Source organism: Eurosta solidaginis, chromosome 5 (assembly GCF_040869045.1).
Source record: "Eurosta solidaginis isolate ZX-2024a chromosome 5, ASM4086904v1, whole genome shotgun sequence".
In the NCBI taxonomy this organism is placed as follows: Eukaryota; Metazoa; Arthropoda; class Insecta; order Diptera; family Tephritidae; genus Eurosta; species Eurosta solidaginis.
The window spans coordinates 230,427,776-230,453,388 of record NC_090323.1 but is presented as its reverse complement, the minus strand read 5'-3'; the positions used below and the strand labels follow the sequence as shown (position 1 = coordinate 230,453,388).

The 25,613-nt window shown below is 38.0% G+C and overlaps 1 protein-coding gene across 1 annotated transcript in view; it reads right to left on the bottom strand.

Annotated features, from left to right (window-relative positions):
• Positions 1-3,890: 3,890 nt before the first annotated feature.
• Positions 3,891-25,613, bottom strand: part of RhoGEF3 (Rho guanine nucleotide exchange factor 3) — a 666,916-nt gene continuing 645,193 nt past the window's right edge. The window contains exons 10-17 of the mRNA XM_067792017.1: positions 17,119-17,790; positions 15,103-15,316; positions 14,950-14,994; positions 14,129-14,819; positions 13,901-14,063; positions 13,722-13,828; positions 10,184-10,437; positions 3,891-10,100 (exon numbers count right to left, since the gene is read on the bottom strand). Coding sequence (XP_067648118.1) covers positions 9,166-10,100; positions 10,184-10,437; positions 13,722-13,828; positions 13,901-14,063; positions 14,129-14,819; positions 14,950-14,994; positions 15,103-15,316; positions 17,119-17,790 — 3,081 coding nt within the window. The 3' untranslated portion in view covers positions 3,891-9,165. The remainder of the gene's footprint in view (positions 10,101-10,183; positions 10,438-13,721; positions 13,829-13,900; positions 14,064-14,128; positions 14,820-14,949; positions 14,995-15,102; positions 15,317-17,118; positions 17,791-25,613) is intronic.

The window sequence follows — 25,613 nt, the reverse complement described above, 5'->3', positions numbered from 1 at the left end:
GGTCCACCTTTATGGCGATATCCCGAAATGGCGTCCACCTATAGAACTATGACCCACTCCCTTTTAAAATACTCTCTAATACCCTCCATTTGATACCCATGTTCTACAAACACATTCCAGGGTTACCCAAGGTTTATTTTCCTACATGGTGATTTTCCCTTATTTTGTCTCCATAGCTCTCAACTGAGTATGTAATGTTCGGTTACACCCGAACTTAGCCTTCCTTACTTGTTTGTATTAAATTTAATCGCTGCACTGGCAATATTATACCTATACAGCTTCCGACTTTTTTCGAACACAAGCGAGAATTTTGAGAAGAAATCGTAAGCTCTAATTTTTACTCGTCACACAATGGTACTATAATCACAAAATTTCTCCACTTTTTCCTACCCTCGATTTCAAGCACATCACATTATGCGTCCTTTTAGAGTATATATACATATGTATATGACTTACATGTATGTATATGTAGTGTTCTCACATCTGTGGTTTATAAAATTTTAATGTTCAACGAACTTTTGAACTAAAATCTGTGCCAATTAAGGGCGCGATAACCTACGAAGAGATTTTAGGCTGAGCTTCTCTTCCAATTTGCGTCGTGCTCCTTTTAGTTTTTTCCTACATATACATATCATATCATCACAACTGCTCTCTGAAACGGCGCCAGTTATCTAGAAACACAGATAAAAGATAATGATGATTGAAGATGGTGATGCGTGCCTATAGGACCACAAAAGATCGAATGCTACAACATGAGTAAAAAAATGATAGTGCGAGTTGAAGAGGGCAGCGAGACTTTGAGACTTTATCACCTGCATTGAAGGTGATGAGTTGGCGTCATAAGATAACTGCGAGTGGTATTCAAAGTGCTTAGATTTGGACAACGCCATCCCAAGAGCCAGTACACATTACGTTGAGCAGGCAGCAAATAGTAGCGGCTAGAAAAACTAGGGTAAACTTGACAGACAAATCACAGAAGCTATAGAATTTTCTATGCGATCAGCAAAAGAAGTAATAACAAATATTGAATATTTGTCCACTACCGAGTAAAATAACACTCTTTCTCTTTTCGAAAACGTCCTTTTTGAAAAACGCCCTATCGCAGAATTCTTTTTGAGGAACGTCGCACTTAAGAATTAGTTTCGAAGAATTTCCATTTAAATTATTCCCTTCGGTAATCGGTAATTATGAAAAAATTTTAGAGATGCGAATTTTTTTTCATAGAAAAAGTTCCACATCTAGAGTGTAATCTCTAACTGGAAGCACAAACTAAAAGAGAAACGTAAACATTTTACAGATAATAATATGCAATATAAGCATGTCTTGTTAATTAAATACATATATACTTATAATAATATTTATATAATAGTGAACAGCGGAAGTACTGCTTGTAAAGCAATGTTAAAAATCCAATGTTACTAAGCTCTTGAGAGCGCGCCTATAAGTATTCCACCCAATTAGGATTAAAAACATATACAATTAGTATCTACCTAATGGTGTACAAAGGAATATCAACAAAAAGGCAATGCTTAGAGACCAATTGCAGAACGACAGCGGGCATTCATATGGCTGAGTGAATAAAGGCATATTTACACTATGTAATAAGTATAAAGTATGAATGTTGGATATTTCGAGTTCAATACTCAGCTCCCGAGAAGCTAGCTGCTGAAGAAGTGAAATTCAGAAACATGTCCTAGTATTACCGATTATAGATTATCGATTATTTAACTAACGATTAGGAGTTAACTACGAAAATGAAGATAAACTAGGTCTTAAGGCCGCCTCCACCAACTTCGTTCCGCTAACTTTCTTTGACAGAAATTGTTGGATGATCTGTAGTGTAGTGTCAGGTAGTGTTTCAGGTTCTTTCTTCTAATCAATATTTTCAACCTTGACTGAAACGTAAAACGTTGGATAAACATGGTTTATCGAAACGTTGACGTAGTGAAGTGGTTGTGACTTAAGAGAAATATGATATAAATCTCACCTAACAATCACACTTTCAAATAATCTCAAGTACCGAACCAATACCAGCATGTGCGTTACCATGAATCCATAACATGCTAAGTAGAATGCAAGTTCAATCAGCTGAATTCAGTAAAAAAGACGGATATATTCATACGTCATAATGTCATAACTACTAGCGGGGCAATGCATGTCCGCTTATGTCGCACTCCACAGGGCATCAAGTGATACTAGGCGCAGCAAAAGTCATAGGCCCATTGGGTCATATTAATGCAGCTTATGTACCTACGACGTGAGCTGTGATTTGCCTTCAATAATAAGCGTGATTGCTACCGAGGCGCAGAAATCGTCACATTCAGTTAGTAGCGACGATTTCTTCAAATATGACTGTTTCATATTTCATATTTTACGTCGAATTACTGAGCAGAAATTTTGTCCGCTACATTCGCTCAACATGTTTATTCGACTATCTGGCAGCTCTTTGACATTTCAAAGTGTCAACTATAAATATAATTTTTTCTCTTACTCTTACTTAAAAAGTACTTTTCCTTAAAATTTAAGAATAATTATTTCATTTGGCAGTTGTCTCAACTCGCCGTTCATAAAACAAAATCTCTGTCACTCAACTGACGGGAACATGTTTGCAACGTGTCAACAAAAGTTTTATTCCCTGAAAGCGCCCAATGCTCTTTCGATCACTGCGATAGAATTATACTATGTAGAAACGCACACCAAATTGGATATTTATACCATTTGGGAAATTTATTACGCAATTTATTATACTGTAACGAATTTAGTGAAATTCCGCTTATTTTACACCTTCTACTAAAGTTCGTATCGCTAAACTGTTGAATAAAGAACTCCAATATTTAATAGTGCAAAAAGGTCTTTAATAACACTTATACTTCGCAACTGATAGCGTGCTTAAATCAAACTGATTCTCGTGACTCAGCTGGTGCTGCTTTTATACTCTTAGGTTTCCTCGTTAGCATATTTCTAGACGTTTCTATTTCTAGAATTTACTACTTGTTTACCAGCTATAAATTGATCAGCTATAACTACAGATGCACGATTATAGCTTCTCGCATAGCCATATGCGCGTGTATATGTGAGTGATACTTCCACCGATGATTGCCACCTTTTGGGAGTATCTCAGATATATGCATGTGTTTGTTCGTTTCTCTCCACTGCTTGTATGGACATACAATGATTGATTTGTTTATGTACATACAAGTCACTGCTTAGTATCGGCTTAGAGATGATATTATCCCTTAGTGTTACTAATATTCGTCACAATATAATAAATTGTTATAATAAATTGCCAATTAAAAAAAAAAAATTGCTTAATAAATTGTTTCAAATGCAACCGTGTAAAGTGTGTTTATTGAGTAGATTTAAACGTCAGTTTCACGCATGGCTCAACTATATGGTTGGCTCATCTAATCAGCTGATTTTATTGTTTACATTTCACTGGAGTAGTGATTGTCAAAAGAAAATGGCAAACTCAAAATGAAGCCAAAACACTGAACACATTTTCTTACGACACACAAAAATTTCAAAGTTTTATGTTTTCATTACATTCCATTCGCCTAATACCAACACCCACATTTTGACAGTCTAAACAAAGCTATGTTGTTGCTGTAGAGATGAGCCAACCAGCTATCAAATTACTATTGTGTAAGCTAAATTGAGTTGTATGAACACCACTCAATTTAAATCGAAATTGCCTAAATATATTTTCTGTTTGTACATAGTATTACAGATACATAACTATTTGCCAACTGTGGTCGCCATCAACGCTTCGGTCAATACTTTTTGAGCATTTCAAAAAAACAAAAAAAAAAAAAACAAAAAAATAAATAAATAAGTCAAATTCAATTTAGTGTATAGAATGAGTGAATTTTAATTATTTTTGTTTATTAATAAGCAATGTAACCTAATTAACAAATTAATAACTTAAATATAAAAAAAACTAACACAAATTACTATTATTTAAAATAACAACAGCAATAGAATTTGTTACATAAAAAAAAAAAAAATAAATATATGCAAATGGGATTAATATGCAAGTTATGTTTTGTTAATTTCTAATTACAGACTTTTTAGTTTTCGACGAAATTGGTTCGAGTAGAGACTTTTTATTTTTTATGTATGTATGTATGTATGTATGTATATCTATGTCTAAGTATTTGTTTTCTTTCTACAAGTAAGGTTTTATAAACTAACAAATCGTACTACTTTGTTTTTTTTTTTTTGCTTTATTCAGTAAGTAGCTAACAATAATTATGTACATATGTATGTAGTTTTTTTGAATGTTTGTATGTATAACTTACACATAAATTCATTATGTATACCTACTAACAACGCTTTTTATGCAAACAGTTAAAAATTTAGATATTTTTGCATGTATGTGTGTATGTATTTACAATATTTAGTAAATCATATTAAAACTATTATTTCTTTAACAAATACTTTTTCTTTTCGGAATCAAAATTAATGCAATTCGCGTTGGCGTCATAACTGTTTATGGTGTTTTTGTGTTTCTTAATATTAATTTTACTTATTTTTTTTTTAATTGCCATGCCAATAGTTCATACACACTAATTATTGTATGCATGTGTTATGTATGTATTTTATAATCATGGTTTATAATATATATACATATATATTAGAGCGGGTCAAATTTGTTGCCCATCAGAAGTATAGCAAAAATGCAATCTACAGATGATTCTAAGAAAAATTGCTGAAGACACCAAAGCTCTAAGTCCGATTTCGAGGTCCCGACTTTTGCAAAATAGATATTTTGCATTTGAATGTAGGGTTTGGCCAAAAAATCTTCATAGCTTCTGATAGAATTATAGGAAAAATATCACATTGGGCTTACTTTAAAGGTATTTTACGTACATTTCAGAATCTGTATTAATATCTATAGTGTTTTTGAATTTTAGTAGAGATATCAGGCTTAAATTATGAGAAATTAGCCTAAAATGAACTTTTTACTACAATTTATCATTTTTAAAAAATTTCTTATGGAACATTTTTTTTTCTTTACAGCTAAAATAAGTTCACAACATTTCGAACAACTTTCATTCAGACAGTTTTTCTTTTTTCGAATTCGTTTTAGTAGAACGATAGTATAAAATTTTTTTGATAACTCTATCACGTATGGCTTTTCTATCATCAAATAACATTATTATGTTTTCTGGATGAGCGTAATATGAACTAAATCAACTAAACTAAGAGTTTACAAAAAATATAATATCAATTTTAATGCTTCAGATTATACTAATATGATGATCTGAATGACGATAATTTACTATCTGAACCGGCATTCACAAGAAATATTCTATATGATCACTTGGTACAATTCTTAGATTATGAAGAGCCAACACTAGCTGATCCCAATATTCCAATGCATATACAAGGAACAGAAAGATATATACAGTTGTTAACGTCTGTTTCTAAACGTGTTATAGAAAAAAACAAATAAAACGTGAAGGTGTTATGGCTGTTACAGCAGAAAGTCGTGAAAAACAACCGCGAATGGAGAGCAAAAAAGATTTTAAAAAATAATAACATAACATTACTTTAATTTTGAAAAATACGTTAAAATGGTCAATTCTAAGTAAAAAAAATATTTTTTTAAATAAATTACATTAAAATTATAAAAGATGTGTTTTTTTTTGCTTATTACTTGAAAATATCGGTTTTTTTGAACATTTTTTTCGACTAAAACGAATTCGAAAAAAATGAAAATTTGTTGGAAATGCTCTGAACTTATTTTAGCTGTAAAGAAAAAAAAATATTCCATAAGAAATTTGTTAAAATTGATAAAGAGAGTTAAAAGTTCATTTAGACTAATTTCTCATAATTTAAGCCTCATATCTCTACTAAAATTCAAAAACACTATAGATATTAATACTGATTCTGAAATGTACCTAAAATATCTCTAAAGTAAGCCAAATATGATATTTTTCCTATAATTATATCAGAAGCTATGAAGATTTTTTGGCCAAACCCTACATTCAAATGCAAAATATCTATTTTGCAAAAGTCGGGACCTCGAAATCGGACTTAGATCTATGGTGTCTTCAGAGATTTTTCTTAGAATCATATGTAGATTACGTTTTTGCTATACTCCTGTTGGAAAAAAAATTTTACCCGCTCTAATGTACATAGTATACACCACATAATTATGTACCGTTAAATACTTGTGTATTTGTAATTGCTTTTTTATGTTAACAATCAATTCTTTTTATTAATATTGTTTTAAAATAATTTTTTCCCGTTTTTTATCGTTTTACTAACAGTGTAGTTTGTGAGTTCGAAATTCGAAATTGGTAAGTAGATGGTACTAAAAGTTGTTAAAAACTTACTAATTTATCAAAGATTTTTGACTTATTCAAAATATCCACATTTCTCATATAAACATATTGACGGCTATGCATGTGCAATATCAGCTTATTTCAGCGGCTAGTTCAAAAACGTTCTATCTGATAATATTTTTCAAAAACAGACTATCTCAGAATTTTCTTTATAAACGCCTCGTCTAATGTCTAAATTTATTGAATTAACGTTCAGATAGGGCGCCTTTGAAACAAATTCCCTAGATAGCGCGTTATTCAACCAAACTCTGAACTAGGTTAAGTTTTCGGTTTCACGGTATTTTCTTTATGAGCCAGAATTTTTAAAAATTTCATTACATTTAAAAACATTTTCTATGCTAAAAAGAATTGATGACTTATGAACGGGGAAACTGGTTCAGCCATCTAGCATCCGTTTTTAAAAAAAGGTAAATATGAAATTTTTAAAGAATCAATTGTTTGTATGGTTTCGAAATGAGAAAATTGGGTTCCTTTTGCTTCGTTTCGGAACCGTTTTGCAAGTGTACCTAACTACAGAGGCTAAGTGGTCTGAATCCTATTGACTAGCTGAAAGTCCCAATAAAACTGAGCTCATTCTATACACTATAAGATATACAGACCACTCTGTTTTTGTTGTAGCAGTTCTCCCCATCCGATAGGTGCGACTACTCAAAAATTGTGTTAGAGGCGTCGGTTTCACATTGCTATTGAAAAGCTGGTTGGTGTTACGTGGGGACACGTTAAAATCAGGAAATACATAATGTAAGTCGGGGTTGATTCTAGAGAGGTAAGAGTTTAACCTATTACAGTATCCAAATCGAAGTTGAGCTATAGTGATGCGCATTTCCCTGGGAAGGTTGCTTTTCTCTACTGCGACTTTCGAGTATTTGACTTTAAGAATGGGGTTCGCCGGCAATTCCTGGCATAGAGGTCCGACAGATTTTTGTGGATAACTCTGAAGACCTCTTTGTGCTTTTCTTCTACAAAGGGCTGAGTCCTTAGGTGCCGCATTTCCTCAAAACGCCTGCAGAGATAACTTCTTAAATCCCTGGGAGACAACGCCTCTTCAATCAGAACTCTGTTGGGATGCCCAAGCGTCAGGGTATTCAGCAGAAACTATTTGTTTAGCGTTTCATTTCTATTGGAGCTACTCTCGCCTCACTGTATAGATGGAGTTCTGGGGGACATAAGAAGACAACCCGTAGCATTTCTCAGAGCGGTGTTTTGGCAGGCTTGTGATTGCGATGCAGTGCGTTATGCGTTATAAAAGCGCTGTTATTCAAAACTTTGCGGTCTAGCTTTATCGGTGCCTTAGTGCCAGAACTCACATACTGGCCGCTTGTAGACTGCTTCTGAAAAAAGTGGCCCCCGGTTATCTAAGCAAGCACGGCACTTGCGCGAGACGACGAGGTGATGTCAAGCTCTGAGTGAAACTACTGGGGTACACTAAGGCCCAGCTTTCTCGGTATGAATGTAATCGATTCCCCAGAGAAATTATCGGAGGTTGATTTTTGCCTTATCCGGCAGTATATTGTTGCTTCATTCCAGGGTCGTGGATTCACTCCAGCGCCGCCATTCTGTTATACGTTCTGTCGAAGTGTCCAATTGTAGCACTGGATTTAAAACCCATATGTTCAGAAGCAGATTTCTATAGAAGTTCTTTTACTTTATTCATCACTGATTTAAGATGGTTCAATCTTTGATTTATAGATCCCGATATCCGCTCTTTAAACTCGAAACGGATGGAGATATGAAAAACTCATGTCAGATAAGAAATGTAGAGTACCTCATGACTTTTGACAGATTTGGGTTTCGTCATTAGTGTCATATAAGGAGTAAAAGTCAGCGAAGAAGTTGGAATGGGAGTGGCTGCGGAGTTGCGAGAGAAAGAAAAAATAAAAGGAAGTAAAAATAAGAATAAGAAGAAGGCGTGGAAGAATGTGATGAGAGTGAAGGGAGGGTGAAAGTATTTTCAACATTTTAAATATCAAAGCTCGAGCTGAACAAAATCTCCCGTAGGGAGTGTCGAATTTATTGTTGAAAAAGCACATCCAGTTTCTGAATCTATGGGTCATACTGAGTAATATTGTCCATGGGACCATAGGTCTGACATGAATTTCGCGCCTCCCTAATTTTGTTAGAAAATTGTATATCCCAATCCGAATATCGTCTCTCACAAATAAAATACATGAAAATAAATGCCAAATTTGGATTCGGATTGGGATATAAAATTTTTTAACAAAATTAGGGAGGCTCGAAAATCATTTCAGACCTATGATTCCATGGAAAATATTACTCAGTATGGCCCATAGATTCAGAAACTGGATGTGCACCAAAAGTTTTTTTCCCCCATTTTTTCTCAGCCAATTTGACCCGCCCTAGTCTATATGTATGCACATATGTGTGTTATTACATGATTTGACTATAAATTCACGTTTCATATTCAACTTTAATATGTTGATAAATTTACTAGTAAAATGTAAAAAAATCACCACCAAGCTATTCAAAGTTTTTTAAAATTAAAAATTTACCACCGTTAGTTTAAAAAACATAAAAAGTTAGTTAAAGAAATTTGATCTTTCTTTTAAAGCCAAATGCGATTGAAACAGAATACAATGCATTTGTATTTATAATTGACTCATGTGCTCTTAGGAGAGCTTAATCCTCTATAGATATCGAAATGGCTAGTTGTATGCCCAAAAGAGTTATGCGCTTTAATAACATTTTAAGCCACTTGACTTGTAATTTTGTGTTGTTGTGTTAATAGAATTCTAAGTAGTATGTAGAAAGTTACAGCTGATTCCTACTTCCATGCTTAGTCTTTTCATTTAACACTTTACGCCGAAGAGCCAGACGAATTATAATTTCCATCGCTTCCCACGTTAATTGAAATATTATTCTCACTACCGCCCACCAGCCCTGTCGCAATATCGTTGGCCTTATGTGTGGGCGAATGATTTGGCGTCGAATGACTACTCTTAGGTTTGCGAAACCAATTACCTAAACGTCGTCGTCCCAACGAACCAGTTTGACCCTCACTTAATGCGCCACTTGTACCGTTAGTATCACGGGTTTGTGATTTTTTCGGCAGCGTATCACTATATTTGTATTTGACTGGTGATTCGGGCACTGAACTGTCACCACTCGTGGCTGAAGTGCCACCACCGCCCGCAACATTCGCTGTGCTCACATCCGCCATGGACCAATGGCGAGTGGTGCCGCCTAAACTTCCAACACCAACACCACCACCACCACTACTATTGCTATGCTCACAATCGGGCATCTCATAATCAGATTGATCGGAGTAATCACGCTCGTCGTATGCATACTCGAAGCCTGTCATTTCGGCTACATAGAATGCTTTGCCGCCAAATTGTCGCTCCAATGCCAAAGTGCTAAGAAAACGATGTTTCCGATTTGCCGAACGAAAGCTGAAGTCATACCACTTATCACGCGCCTCACAATAGATACGCAACGAGTTCCGTATTGTATGCCCGAACATTTTGCCATCGCGCACATTCACAACACGACATCGATCGAGAAATATGCGTCCCTTGTAGATAAACTGACTGCGTTTAATTATATCACGTTTACAATAGATCAGCTGGTTGTCGAAGAGAAATAGTGTGCAGCTGCTATTCCACAGGTTTTGTTTTTGTCGTGTAGCATCAATTTGCAGAAAGAAACGTGTGCTGTGTAGATGCAGGGGTGGACCTTTAAAGTTTTGGAAACTCGCTTGATGACGTGCGATGGTTTCACTGTGACGTTTGCCTACGGGTGTGAGCAAGCGGAGACAGAGAAAGGCATGTAAAATTATTTGATCTCCTAACAAATTCCTTTATTTTCGTAATTACCTTCATTCACCGCTTCAGTTATGCCACGCATTGCTTCCAGTGCCAAATCGATTTTTTCATAAGTATCGGGTATTTCCATTTGGCTTACATCGAATTGCTCGTACTGCGCTAATTCATATTCTGGTGCCTCACCACTCTTATTTGCTCCCTTGAGTATTTCGCTTAGGTGCAGCGGATAACGACAGATCCGCTGTACAGGCGCCAGTAGATGTGCAGAGAGTGGAAGCTCAGCTAGATTTTCTGATTCACGACAACTTAAATGAAGAAAAGATTACGTTAGATAGAAATGCAATGCAGATAAGATCACATATATTGGACATAATTAAATATCGGATGAAGTAACATATTCGAGATGGGCAGTGTGATGAAGAAAACATATCCTTGTTGACTATATAAAGATAATGGGTATAAGCAAAGTTAGTACTATTCTAAAAAAAAACATTAACTATTCACCGGGCTGATAACATAATTGACTTGACCTGGTTGAGTTCGAAGATATCCCAATAAACCTGACCAAGGCGATTTTAGATGTTGCATAGCAAGTAACGTGAGTCACAGCTGCTTCGCTTTAACTGACGTCAATTTGGAGGAAGACTCTACCTTTTCCTTCAAAATCATTTTCTGTAGTGAATAATGAAAAACGATAGCCTACCCGATCATTGCAGCGTCTTTCAGGCGGAGGTGGCTGCTATAAATGTGGCCGTTGATCACCTGAGAAATGCTACTCACGGCTATAAACAAATTTGTATTTACTCTGACAGCCAAGCTGCACTAAAAGCGCTTGGATCGGTTACATGTAAGTCCAGGACAGTAGAGAAGTGCCGCAAATCTCCTAACGATATCGCTGCGCAAACTTTCCTCAGTCTGGTATGGGTGTCTGGACGCTCCGATATACCGGGAAATGAGATGGCTAGCGAACTTGCAAGAGGGGGCATGTCCGTTCCGCTTTCGTCGTCCTTGAAGGGATTGAGCATGCCGCTCGCTACCTGTAACCTCACCTTGAAAGGGATTTTCCTTAGGGAAGCGGGTGTGAGATGGAGCACTCTCGAATCCTGCTACCACACCAAGCTCGTGTGGCCTGAATGGGATGCGAGACGCCCAAGAAGTCTCCTTCAGAGAGAGAGATCCACGTGGAATCCAATGGGACCTTTTTGGGTCTAAGTGTACTGGTGCTTGCACCGGTGGCCACTCTAATCTAACCTAACCTAACCTAACCTAATGGAATACGATAGGAATGCTTTCAGGGCCGGAGCATCTCAATCCATTTTCGTAACATCACCTATGCAGCAAAGCCTTTCGGATTTTATGAGTTGGCTCGTAAGGCTCATCATCATCGAAAGCCGAAGGACTATATAACTTAAGGAGCACTTTTTTCAAATACTCCAAGGAACCTCTACTCATCTTTTGACACCGTTCATGACTCCAAGCTTACCATGAGGATTGGTATGAAAATAGATTTATAGGAGCGATTGCAGGTTTTTTGAGAGACGACTTATATTGCCTACCCAGTCCAAAGTATCACTTATCGAAAACATCAATTAACTGCTGGATTTCAAGGCTGGCTGTTAATGCTGGATTCCAGACAGAAGAGTCCTTCACAGCTTCCATTTTATACCTGTTTACTGTGAAGGAGTTGCCAAAACGAGAATATGTTGGGTATACCTTTCATGACGGCAGATACTTCATGCTGTCCTCGTTTACAGAGAGATTCGCTCTTTTCTGCTCTTTATACAGACTATAGAAAATAGAATTAGTGTTTAATGAACCTTGCTGGTGGTTTTGCTCAGCTTCTAGGCGCATTAAGGCAACTAATTTTCGCCTTGTTGACTGAATTGGTGCGTGTCGATTATCGTATCGTTAAAGTCTGGTCGATAGAACACTCACCTAGTTTGTGAGGGAGTTTTTTGTACTCTGGAGAGAATTTTATATGCGATATTAACTACGCTGATTCTGTAGTTATTATCTTGGTTTGGGGGACTGCTTTTTGGCTTGGACAGAAAACGTGGAAAATCCAATCTGGAAGCATGCACTCGTCGAACCATTTTGCTTAGTTCGCGCAAGCTCTTTAGCACTTTTTTATCCGGCTAGTCGAGTGGTGGAGCCTGTATTCCGTCTTCAGTACTATTGCGATCAAGTAACGAAGAGACGCGTTCCCTCCATAACTTAATCTCACTCTGTAAGTCGGTTACCAGATTTTGCGGGAATTTGCCTTGGTCTCGAAGGTGCAAGAGCCGATAGGATTAATCAAAAGATGTTTGCCTCGTGATTTTCTTGATGGAAAACATTGCTTCTATCACTGTATGTACTTGCTTCTAGAGACAGGCGTCGGCGTATCTAAGATGCCACAAGTTAATGGTTACAGTCGATATTTGGACCTCGTATAGGACAATGTAGCTTTTTCTACCGCAGAACACGAACTGGCCAACTTAGCTTCCTATTCCATATTCCAGCCACGTTGTAGTCGATCAATCCCGGTCCGCTTATAGATTTTACATTGTGCAGACTCGATTTTCAAACGTATTTTTTTTTTAATACTCTTAAAAAGTGGCATTGACCACATCGGCCCCGTCGTGTATAAGTATCTGGCAGCAGAAAAATATTTTAGTGAATAACTTCGCTTTGATGCGGATCGCGGCAAGAGGCTCGTTCAAAGCCGCGAATGACAATACTCGGCGGCGAAATTTTTTCGTCACACAAAATTAATGTAGTGACTACGCTTTTCTCTCCTTTTCTTTTACCTTCTTTAACAGATGTCGCAGGCTCTATTGCCATCCTATCTTGCTCTGTCCATCGCCTCTTCTGACTGGTGGTGACGTAAGCCTTTATATGTATGATGACATCAAACAGCGGGGTCTTATTTTAGGAAGTGGATGTGATTTTTAAGTGGCGGATCTTACGGACATAGCCGCACATCAAAGCGAACAGACGCTGTACACCTGAGCAGCCTTTAAGCAGTGTTCTGGAGTGGGGAGGCCCTCTTTAATTTTTGCAGCGACCATAGCGGTCACTCAGATTGGTTAGAGCATACGGCATCTCCCCAGCGGGTTAAGGGCTTGGAATATAACCAGGGCAGGTATGCCTGCCGTAAGAGGAGACTAAAATACCAAATTGATTTCAGGGGTTCTGTAGCGCAACCCTTTCAAGGGGTTGCCAGCGCAATTTATATGTAGCTTCTCCAATCCAATTGTCAACCTCACATACCCGTGACGAATCTTGTTTCTGTAACAGCCGAGGCTCTGGTGACCCCAAGGATCTAAGGGGTGGCAGGCCGGTATGGCCTAAAAGGTTTCATGTCATCATACTAAATCGTTCCCAAGATGGTCGGGCTAATACCTTAATGGTGCTTGTTACCGGAATGTACCGGATCTACATCCGGCAAAGGGCCATTAACATCGATAACACTAACCAAGGCCTTCGCGGAGTGTCCTTATCGCTACAATAACAACAAAAGGTAATTTTCTAGCTAACGTTATTAGAAATTAAATGAAATTTCAGAATACACAGAGACGGAATTAATTAATTTATTTTATCTACTTACTTTTCCAAAATAGTTCTGGCATCTTTGACGCGATCATAAGTCTCCAACTCTATGAGCGCACGGGGATATGCATTACAATAGGTTGAATAGCAAAGGAATCCCTTATGCTGCAATAAAAGACAAAATACATTTTACTAATGGTCATAAAGTTTACACTGAAAGAAAAACAGAGATCGTACCATTTTTAAAAAAACTTTGGCAACTTGATTTTGTTCAATACCCTTCCGCAGAGCCTCCAAAAATTTACGCTGGAACTTATAGATCGCTGTGATATTGGAGAATATCAAACGAATACTATTTGGCGAGAAAATATCGATGCGCTTGCTCATTGCGGGTAAATAACTGTAAACGCAAAGAAATAAGTAAAAACTTAAGATTATACAAATTAATTATTAAAATCGACTCACCCCTCGCATATGGAAGCTAATAGTTTGACATAATTGACCTCAGTATCGAGCAACTCTTTGACTGCATTACGTCTCAATATATCCGCGCTGTCAGGTATCACATTGATGCTGCGTGATGGGGTCAGCGCATTTGATGCCTCAACACCACCACCATTGCTGCCGCTGCCGCTGCCTTTAGTTGAAGAGCTGCTATTGCCTGGTGCATTTGCAAGGCTCAAATATGAAGGCGATTCAATTACAATTGTTGTTACATTATTCTCATCGACTATAGTCGCATCCAGGTCTTCCAAAGACACGATCGGTGCTTTTGGCGTTAACGCAGATCGCGCTCCCTTATTTGATGCAAGGTTTTTTGCTTTTATGACTTTCTCACCAACTGACGATTTAACTGTTGCTGTCAAAGTTTGTCCCGCAGATATTGCTGTGTTAGCCATTTGCGACAGGAAAAACACATCCGTTTTGGGGCTTTGTATAACACGCACAAATTCTTTGGGAAACCAACCGAGCTCAGGATCTAATATCTCTTCGACTAGTGTATTATTTTCTTCCTTTCGTATGCGTCCAAACCACCAGGGACCGACTTCTTTGCGCAGCACTTCAATTAATGTACCACGCTCGAGACCGAGTTCTTGTGGACCGGCAGCTGTAAAACTGTAAAGTACTTCAGCATAAAGCGGGTAAGAGTTGGTGGCTGTAGAAGAGAGCAAACAATAATAGCGCTTGTAAGAATTTAGAAACGTTTACTCTGGGTTAATTGAATTGATTTGCATCGCATTGTGTCATTCGACATTGCAGTTTTAGTTTCGAATGCGCTTACTCACCTTCTTCGTGCGATGTTACGCTATCACTGTCACTGTCATCCAACTCTGCAAGAGACACAGTAACCAAATTAAATTATTAAAGCATATACTAAGTAATATTTTCATCAAGTTCATTTTGATTAAAGCTTTATTAGTTTGCTCCTTGAAACTTACCGCCAGCTCGTCCAATGCCGCAAGTATCTAAGCCATTGGGTTGACTAAGTGAGCGCGCCGGTAATGATTCGGGTGCTTCTCTTTCCATGCTTCCGCCATAAATTTCCATACGCTTGAGCATTTTTCCTTTGACATTTAATGTGGCTGATTTATCCGTCATGCTGGCAGCTTTAGCCGAATTCACACGACGTACTGAACGCATTTTAAGTTTGTTCTAAAAAGGGATAAAGTGGTAATGAGACATTAATGAGAAACTATGTTGTAGGTTTTGTACTTTATCTAACGACAAAACACACATATAGGGAAAGGATAGCCCGCTTGGCGGACAAAACCGTTCGCGGAGTTTAGAACTTTCATTATACGGCTACCAGAAGCTTTTGCGAAAATATGGCTCATTGGGGTGCTTGAGAGAGGTGAATGGGGGCAGGGACGATGCCCAGAGAGAAGGTTTCTGATGGACAATAAACTTTCCAATGTGTCCGTTAAAATCTCTGTTGAAATGGGAAAGTCACCTTGAGTGGCCTATTAATTTTTTCTACCCCTTAAAGTCACCGGAGCGGATGCCAATATTCCTGCACAACTTCGCAGTTCTTTGGGTATTTCATGCAGTTTTATTGCCACTATTACGCTGATTGCATTAGACTTGATTAAATATGAAAGTTCTGGAACAAGGTCAAAGTCGTTTTCATTCCAAAGGTTGGAAAGAAGTCAGTTTTCCTTAGTTTCTTCTAAAGGCATTCGATGCCCTGATTAATCAACACAAACGAAACAGAATAATGCCTCGGGAGTTACTATCGACATCGCGGCAAGAGCATCACATGGCAAGAGCAGTAGTGAAATTGCTCTGGCTGCCTTTTTGGACATCGAAGGAATATGTCATAGTGTTTTGATTGGGGCTAGCGAAACATCCTTAGTTGGCTTGGGAGTCATGGAAGCTCCCAATAAATTCATTAAAAAACTCTCAATAAGAAGTGAAACAGAGAATAAGTCTCGCTAACAAGTGCTACTTTGGGCCGAGTAGGCAATTCAAAAGTAAAGTTCGCTCCCAACGAAAAAGAATCACGCTCCAAGTTGCTCAACATACTTGTCCTGAAAAATCATGGACGGTGTCGAGGGGTGATGAGACTTTTCTTGAAGTCTTCAAGTGAAAAGTTTTATGGTCCTATCCGTAATGGCGAGGACGAGTATCGAAGGAGGTGTAATGATTAGCTGTCTGCTATATATACAGATATATAGATAGCGCAGCGAATAAAAGTCTGAAGGCCCCACTGGCTACGACATGTTATGCGAATGGATGAAGACGCTGCGGAAGGGGAAGACCTCCACCTAGTTGGGAGAGGCAGGTGGAGGCGGACTTGACCCTTGGTGCTCCCAGTCGACGTCAGTAATCGCAAAATCGCTGAGGCGGTTACGAGCCAACTAATTATGATGATCGTAAGGGGAATAGCGAAGGTACTCAGCCGGTCCGTTGACCAGTTTACGAATGGACCGCAGATGGAAGGCTGGTATACTGCATCTTAAGAAATATCTTTCGCCTATGCCGTCAATGAACTGAGAGCTTTGCATGGATCGTTGCCGAATAACTAGCCAGTACTCTTTTTCCATTTGGTTATTGTAGGTAAATAACAGAAGCTTTTGGCGGGAAAATCTGCAGTGAATCTTCCTAATGATAAAAATTCAGAATTTTTTTGAATTGTTCTTTATAAATTCAAAGAGAGTTTGAAAAAACACTGCCGACTGATTATTCTCTTTGATTTACTTGTTGCTACTTCGCCAACGACATGAATATGGGAACTCTGGTATGCTGGACAAGCACCTTACCACATAAAATGGCAGTCATGAAACTGCTATAGTTTGACTGCACTTATCCGGAAGATCTATTCCTAACATATCCTAACTAAAAATGATAGCTTGCTAAATTTGAGCTACTTGGAAACCACATCTCCAGCCTTCGATACCAAAGCTGACGTTTAAAATTTATGAACCCCGAATTCCTAGCAACCGATTTCAACTCACCTTATCATTTGCGTTGCGTTGTGTTGCCGCTGCTGCACTTGTACTTGTCATACTGCCACTGCCCCCACCACTAACACCACCACAATTTGCTGTGACCAAAATACGTGAAAACTGTTCATCATTATCCAATTCAATTTGTATGCCCGAATCCCCGCTATTGCATTTGTCACGCCGATTATATTTTGTTTTACGTCGCTCCTTTGAGGAACGCCAAATAAGCGGACCAAAACGATATTTGCCCGTTGTACCTTCCAGCATAAGATTTGTTGTGGCCTCTGAATGGGTGTCATCATCAGCTTCAGCAGTATTTGATGTTGTTGCGGTTATTGTATGGCCGCTCAAAGCAAGTGTTTGTGTGCCGTTACTAGTGGTAATATGTTGTTGGTGTTGCTGTTGTTGTTGCGCTGGTTTACTAAAATTAGTGAGGGTACGTTTGAACTTCTGCAACACACCCACACTTTGACTATTGGGCAAACCCATTGAGCGGTTGCTATTGTCATAGCTTGGATTACTTGTAGCTGTAACCATGGTTGGTGTTGATTCACCGGATGCACAGGAAGAATGAGTTAATGCGGTTTGCGAAATGATAGCAGACGTTGCAGCAATGTTTTCTTTTTCTGCCTGTAAGGTGTCTGTGAGTGATGGACTCGAGACGGCACGCATTTGTTGTGACTGTAAAGAGAGAAATAAAGAAATGAAGGAAAATTAGAGGTGTATTAGACTAAAAAAGTTGGTTCTATCATTAAAAAGAGAGGACTGTAGATTCGTGACGGGTATTCTGACTGGACACTGCCTTCTGGCGTCACATGTCTTTTAATTAGGATTGGTCAGTGATAGCATATGTAGGAAGTGCGGGTTGGAGGAGGACACGATGGAGCACGTTCTGTGCTCGTGCCCTGCACTTGTCATGCTAAGACTTCAGCTATTAGGAGAGATACAGCTGTCGGATCTAGAAGCAGCAAGTGGCTTAAGTCCTAGGCAGCTTCTAGTATTTGCCAAGAGGATGCAGTTATTTTATAACATAGGTCCTAGTTTTTGATAGGGTTTTTCAGTTTGGTCGTTAAAACAAACTTCTGGTAACACTACGGACTCAATCAGTCTATGTGAGGTCCTCATGGATCGGCCAGTTCAACCCAACCTAACCTAGAGGTGTATTAAACGAATTTGGAGCAGTTTTAATTGTAAAATATATTAAGTGTGTATTCAATACTGAAACACTTTTTAAAACACGTTGTTCCGTCTCAATTATTAAGGTTCATTGAATTCCCTACTATGTTTGTAACTCTCTCGGCTAGACGCCCTAAGAGACCCATCTAGCGGAAATTATTGAAGAAGGCAGTGGTTAAATAGCTCGCTACAAAACGAGTTGTGCTTAACAGCGGAGACAGGAACCTCTGTGCTACGGCATGTTGTTTAGTTTTTTAAACTATATTTTTATATAAACAATATTCCTCAACGCACTGAACCTGCAACCTTTAAGTATCTATAATACTTCGATTAGCATAATCTATATCTATAAATCTTGTGAAATAAAGTTGTTAAGTGCTGTTGAACACCCATCACTACACACAGAATACTCTGATTTTAAAACGGTTTTTGCATTTGAAAGATTAGCAACGTAAGATGGACATTTTTAATATAATTTCAAGGTATATATATATAATGTATAGGGGCGTCAAAGTGCCAAAATGTAGTTAAAATCACAGCTATGAGTCAAAAACGGATGCATCGATTGGAATATTTCTTCTTTGTAGTTTAACTTTGAAATATTTACCTTCGTCCTGCATCAAAAGAATTGTTCCTTATTATAAGAACAAAATTGTTTAAACAAAAGTAACATTTTTTCCAAAAAATGCAGCTTGTTTGTTTGTTCGCTGTGAACTGTACGGGCAAACTTGCTTTGAGTGGGCTTTCACCACATCGTCACCTACATGTTGAGTTAGACCGAATGATGAAAAAAGCCAGCCTTCGATAGCGTTATTTAACTTCGGGCATGTATGAATTTTATTTACGTGTTTTCATTTCTTATCAGCTTGGCAAGTTAATTCAACATAAATGGTTCAGAATGTATATCTCACTCTTTCGTTAAAAATTTTAAACTTTTCGCTGAAATTCCCTAAAAAAGTTCTACTTTTTGGTATGTTTGTATGTATGCATATTAGACTGGGTCGATTTATTAACCGATATCGCGCCATCGATTTTTCGATAGTATTTGGGCTCAGGAAAAAAAGTTCCACTACGCATACCCAAAAACATAATTTTCGAGCCTGCGAAATTTCATCGATTTTTTCGATTTTTTATGCATTTTTTTCATTCTCAAAGCTCCAAATCATTTTTTATGTATTTTTTTCGTATCAATTGGCAAATGCAAAATTGTAAATGTAGTTTTTTGAAAAAAAGTTTCTTTTATGGATATTTATAAGAATTTTGGTCGAATCGACTTTTTTTTTGCAGGCTCGAAAATTATTTTTTTGGGCATGCGTAATGGAAATTTTTTTCCTGAGCCCAAAAATCCTATCGAAAAATGGATGGCGCGATATAGGTTAACTTTCGTCCATACAAATCGACGCGACCCAATGCATCTGCTTTAATGTTCTTCTTATTCTATATACATATATAAAGAAGGATGTATGTTTTTATGCGGCTTATGGACTCAGAAAGCACTACGAAGATTTAATTCAAATTTTGTAGGATACCTTCACCGCAACCCGGAGAGTGTTTCTGTGAAGTTTTATTCCGGAAAGTGGACCTGGGACCGATCTATTCGACTTGACTGAAGTTTAGTTTATAAGTAGCCCTTCGCACATCCACTTTTATCTCGGGAAATGGACCAGCGATCGACTGGAACTGGGAGCGATACTGGGCCTGGAAAAAGGAATAGGACTGGGATTGGAAACAAAGGATGGAAAGAATAAGAAGAGCTAGAGAAAAAAGAGGGAACGGAAAGAGAGTGGGCAAGAGATGGGTTAGACGAAGACAGAGAGATAAGGATAGATAGAACGGAAAAGAAGTGAAGAAAAAGACGCAGAGAAAGGCAGTGGGAGGTGAATAAAAGGGTAAAGAAAAGCGGAAGAGAGGGGAAGGAAGAGCAAGAGGTAAAAATTTCTTAAAAGTTACGCAGATACACCAAAATTAGGACAGAGAATCGTCTGTCGGGTCTGCTAGTATTTGTATCATTCGTTAAGAACATAAACATAAAATTGCAGATAAAATAAAATTTCAGATTTAGCTTCTATTCCCTGCAAAAAAAATGGCAATTTGGATAAGAAAATGCTTAATTTCGACCTCGCTTCAAATGTATTAAAAGTCCAGAAATAACAGTTTTTGTTATAAAGATAATAGTCTGCGTCCCTGAAAAAAAAACAACAGCGTAAAGAGAAATAGTTTACATTTCAAAACTCTATCAACTTAACTATGAAGGAAGTTTATCAGGAGGGTTTATCGTATACGGCTTTTCTATTGTAGAAATATGCAAACAATTTTACAATAACTATCAGTTTTCGTAGCAACTCAAGCTATAAATAGCTTAATTCTTGGTGTTGGTAAAGATTTCGGAGAGCCCCTATAGGAAATTTCTGCGTTATCGAACTAATGATTAGATCTGCCCAGACAGGGTGTTTCTCTTCATTTAACTATGGTTTGGCCTTTTGGATCTTGGTATCTCATAATAAGAGGTACGCTTTCTTTCTTTTCTTCGCTTAAGAACTTCCGTTGCTTTTATTATTTCTTCAGATAAGCCGTGTCAGCCCACTAACGTCAATTTCCTTATGACCCGGAATAAAAGTAAAAAGTAGTGCTAGAATGTCAGTTTTTACTACTCTAATATAAGGCTCGGCTTTTAAATTTATTGCTTCCCCGATGTCGCAAATGTACTCTTAGTCTTCCAATTATGTTTCGGTTGTCCAGTGATTTATACGGCATGCTTTCTGCTGTCAGCATGGTTTCTGCTTCAAACCCAATGCAACACCCCGGGAGTGTGACCTACGAACCTTTTGTGAAAATCTTCGGTAACTACAACGCACGAAGTTCCTCATCGGTTTTAGATTTCTGAACTTAGTGAACATTGATTTACAGGTTTTACGCTTTCGCTATCCGCTGCAGGCTTTCCAATCAAATTTCCTATCGATTGTTCGTTTCGGGTGGATGGAAAGGTTAGATGTTGGCCGTTTAGTGTTAGCAGTTCAAAAGTAAATGGCATACACCTACTCGTTAAGAGTGTTAAATCCGTCCTGAACAACCGAAGTCAAATTGCTCTGGCAACCTGCATTGGTTTCATGATTCCTTTCATCACGGAAAGGAAGGGACCAGAAAAAGGAGCGGCACATCGTCAGCATATGTCACAACCGTGATATCATTTGTGCTGAGTTTTACTAGGATATCATTTATTTTATGAGCCACAGAAGAGATGCGACCATCCCACACTGCTGTGTGCTTAAACAATATCTCGACTTTAAGAGCTACGGATGAGATCTAGTTCCTTATTGATTGTTTAGCCGCTGCCTCACTGAAAACATGGCAGGGTAAATTGTTTCTTCAGGAGGGACTATTCGACTATTAACATCACTTCATGTAGCGCAGTCTCTTTAGATTTCGCCCTCAGGTACTTATAGTACGCCATTGAAAGAAAGAACTCACCAAAACTCCATTATTTGTATGTCAGGAATTTCTTATGTGTACGTCAAAAGGCTTTAAAGCGAAGGAAAAGAAAGGAAAGTTACCCGGAGAATTTATTGTCCTTTGTGCCATGCTGAGGGTAAATATCCACATAGCAGAGCCAATAAAAATTCAGCATGATTCCTGGCTATATAACGCGAACGGATGAAAACGTTGGGTCTAGAATTTATAACTTTCGGCAACCGCTGGTGGCTGCCGATAAAATAAAGGGGGCCCACTGTGTGAGAACAAGAGATAGAAGATGACTTTGCTTCCCTCATTTTCCCTATTGGCTTCTTTTAGCACGAAAAAGTGCTGACTATGGAGCTTTGTTGCGAGATAGTCAAAACCATGACAAAGTTTAAAAGCCAATGGAAATTAAAATTTTTAGCAGGAAAACTTTTGCGATAACCCAACAATATAAGTTCTACAATAAAATCTTTAAAAAAGTAGATAACGTACTCGCACCGTAATACCCACTTCAAGTAGATACACAGGAAATGGCGCCACTTGATTGATTCGCTTAGTGATACAAAGTTGACTGCGTGAATTTTGAACCAAGTGCTAAAGACATGTATATACTTGATACTCTAAAAGCAAACTTCACGATTAACAAGTAAGGAAGGCTAAGTTCGGGTGTAACCGAACATTACATACTCAGTTGAGAGCTATGGCGACAAAAAAAGGGAAAATCACCCTGAAGGAAAATGAACCTAGGGTAACCCTGGAATGTGTTGTTTGTACGATATGGGTATCAAATGAAAGGTGTTAATGAGTATTTTAAAAGGGAGTGGGCCTTAGTTCTATAGGTGGACGTCTCTTCGGGATATCGTTATAAAGGTGGACCAGGGTTGACTCTAGAATTTGTTTGTACGATATGGGTATCAAATGAAAGGTGTTATGAGTATTTTAAAAGGGAGTGGGCCTTAGTTCTATAGGTGGACGCCTTTTCGAGATATCGCCATAAAGGTGGACCAGGGGTGTTTTTAGAATTTGTTTACGATATGGGTATCAAATGAAAGGTGTTAATGAGTATTTTAAAAGGGAGTGGGCCTTAGTTCTATGGGTGGACGCTTTTTCGAAATATCGATATAAAGGTGGACCAGGGGTGACTCTAAAATTTGTTTGTACGATATGGGTATCAAATGAAAGGTGTTATGAGTATTTTAAAAGGGAGTGGGCCTTAGTTCTATAGGTGGACGCCTTTTCGAGATATCGCCATAAAGGTGGACCAGGGGTGTTTTTAGAATTTGTTTACGATATGGGTATCAAATGAAAGGTGTTAATGAGTATTTTAAAAGGGAGTGGGCCTTAGTTCTATGGGTGGACGCTTTTTCGAAATATCGATATAAAGGTGGACCAGGGGTGACTCTAGAATTTGTTTGTACGATATGGGTATCAAATGAAAGGTGTTATGAGTATTTTAAAAGGGAGTGGGCCTTAGTTCTATAGGTGGACGCCTTTTCGAGATATCGCCATAAAGGTGGACCAGGGGTGTTTTTAGAATTTGTTTACGATATGGGTATCAAATGAAAGGTGTTAATGAGTATTTTAAAAGGGAGTGGGCCTTAGTTCTATGGGTGGACGCTTTTTCGAAATATCGATATAAAGGTGGACCAGGGGTGACTCTAAAATTTGTTTGTACGATATGGGTATCAAATGAAAGGTGTTATGAGTATTTTAAAAGGGAGTGGGCCTTAGTTCTATAGGTGGACGCCTTTTCGAGATATCGCCATAAAGGTGGACCAGGGGTGTTTTTAGAATTTGTTTACGATATGGGTATCAAATGAAAGGTGTTAATGAGTATTTTAAAAGGGAGTGGGCCTTAGTTCTATGGGTGGACGCTTTTTCGAAATATCGATATAAAGGTGGACCAGGGGTAACTCTAGAATTTGTTTGTACGATATGGGTATCAAATGAAAGGTGTTATGAGTATTTTAAAAGGGAGTGGGCCTTAGTTCTATAGGTGGACGCCTTTTCGAGATATCGCCATAAAGGTGGACCAGGGGTGTTTTTAGAATATGTTTACGATATGGGTATCAAACGAAAGGTGATAATGAGTATTTTTAAAGGTGGACGCCTTTTCGGGATATCGTTATAAAGGTGGACCAGGGGTGACTCTAGAATGCGTTTATACAATATGGTTATCAAACGAAAGGTGTTAATGAGTATTTTAAAAGGGAGTGGGCCTTAGTTCTATGGGTGGACGCTTTTTCGAAATATCGATATAAAGGTGGACCAGGGGTGACTCTAGAATTTGTTTGTACGATATGGGTATCAAATGAAAGGTGTTATGAGTATTTTAAAAGGGAGTGGGCCTTAGTTCTATAGGTGGACGCCTTTTCGAGATATCGCCATAAAGGTGGACCAGGGGTGTTTTTAGAATTTGTTTACGATATGGGTATCAAACGAAAGGTGATAATGAGTATTTTTAAAGGTGGGCGCCTTTTCGGGATATCGTTATAAAGGTGAACCAGGGGTGACTCTAGAATGCGTTTATACAATATGGTTATCAAACGAAAGGTGTTAATGAGTATTTTAAAAGGGAGTGGGCCTTAGTTCTATGGGTGGACGCTTTTTCGAAATATCGATATAAAGGTGGACCAGGGGTGACTCTAGAATTTGTTTGTACGATATGGGTATCAAATGAAAGGTGTTATGAGTATTTTAAAAGGGAGTGGGCCTTAGTTCTATAGGTGGACGCCTTTTCGAGATATCGCCATAAAGGTGGACCAGGGGTGTTTCTAGAATTTGTTTACGATATGGGTATCAAATGAAAGGTGTTAATGAGTATTTTAAAAGCGAGTGGGCCTTAGTTCTATAGGTGAACGTCTTTTCGGGATATCGTTATAAAGGTGGACAAGGGGTGACTCTAGAATGCGTTTATACAATATGGTTATCAAACGAAAGGTGTTAATGAGTATTTTAAAAGGGAGTGGGCCTTAGTTCTATGGGTGGACGGCTTTTCGATATATCGCCATAAAGGTGGACCAGGGGTGACTCTATAATGTGTTTGTACAATATGGGTGTCAAATTAAAGGTATTAATAAGAATTTTAAAAGGGAGTGGTGGTAGTTGTATATGTGAAGGCGATTTTGAGATTTCGACCAAAATGTGGACCAGGGTGACCCAGAACATCATCTGTCGGGTACCGCTAATTTATTTATATATGTAATACTACGAACAGTATTCCTGCCATGATTCCAAGGGCTTTTGATTTCGCCCTGCAGAACTTTTTCATTTCATTCTACTTAATATGGTAGGTGTCGCACCCATTTTACAAAGTTTTTTTCTAAAGTTATATTTAGCGTCAATAAAACAATCCAATTACCATGTTTCATCCCTTTTTTCGTATTTGGTATAGAATTATGGCATTTTTTTTTCATTTTTCGTAATTTTCGATATCGAAAAAGTGGGCGTGGTCATAGTCGGATTTTTTATACCAATACAAAGTGAGTTCAGATAATTATGTGAACTGAGTTTAGTAAAGATATATCGATTTTTGCTTAAGTTATCGTGTTAACGGCTGAGCGGAAGGCCAGACGACCGACTGTGTATAAAAACTGGGCGTGGCTTCAACCGATTTCGCCCTTTTTTACAGAAAACAGTTATCGTCCTAGAATCTAAGCGCCTACCAAATTTCACGAGGATTGGTAAATTTTTGTTCGACTTATGGCATTAAATGTATCCTAGACAAATCAAATGAAAAAGGGCGGAGCCACGCCCATTTTGAAATTTTCTTTTGTTTTTGTTTTTTGTTGCAGCATATCATTACTGGGGTTGAATGTTGACATAATTTACTTATATACTGTAAAGATATTAAATTTTTTGTAAAAATTTCA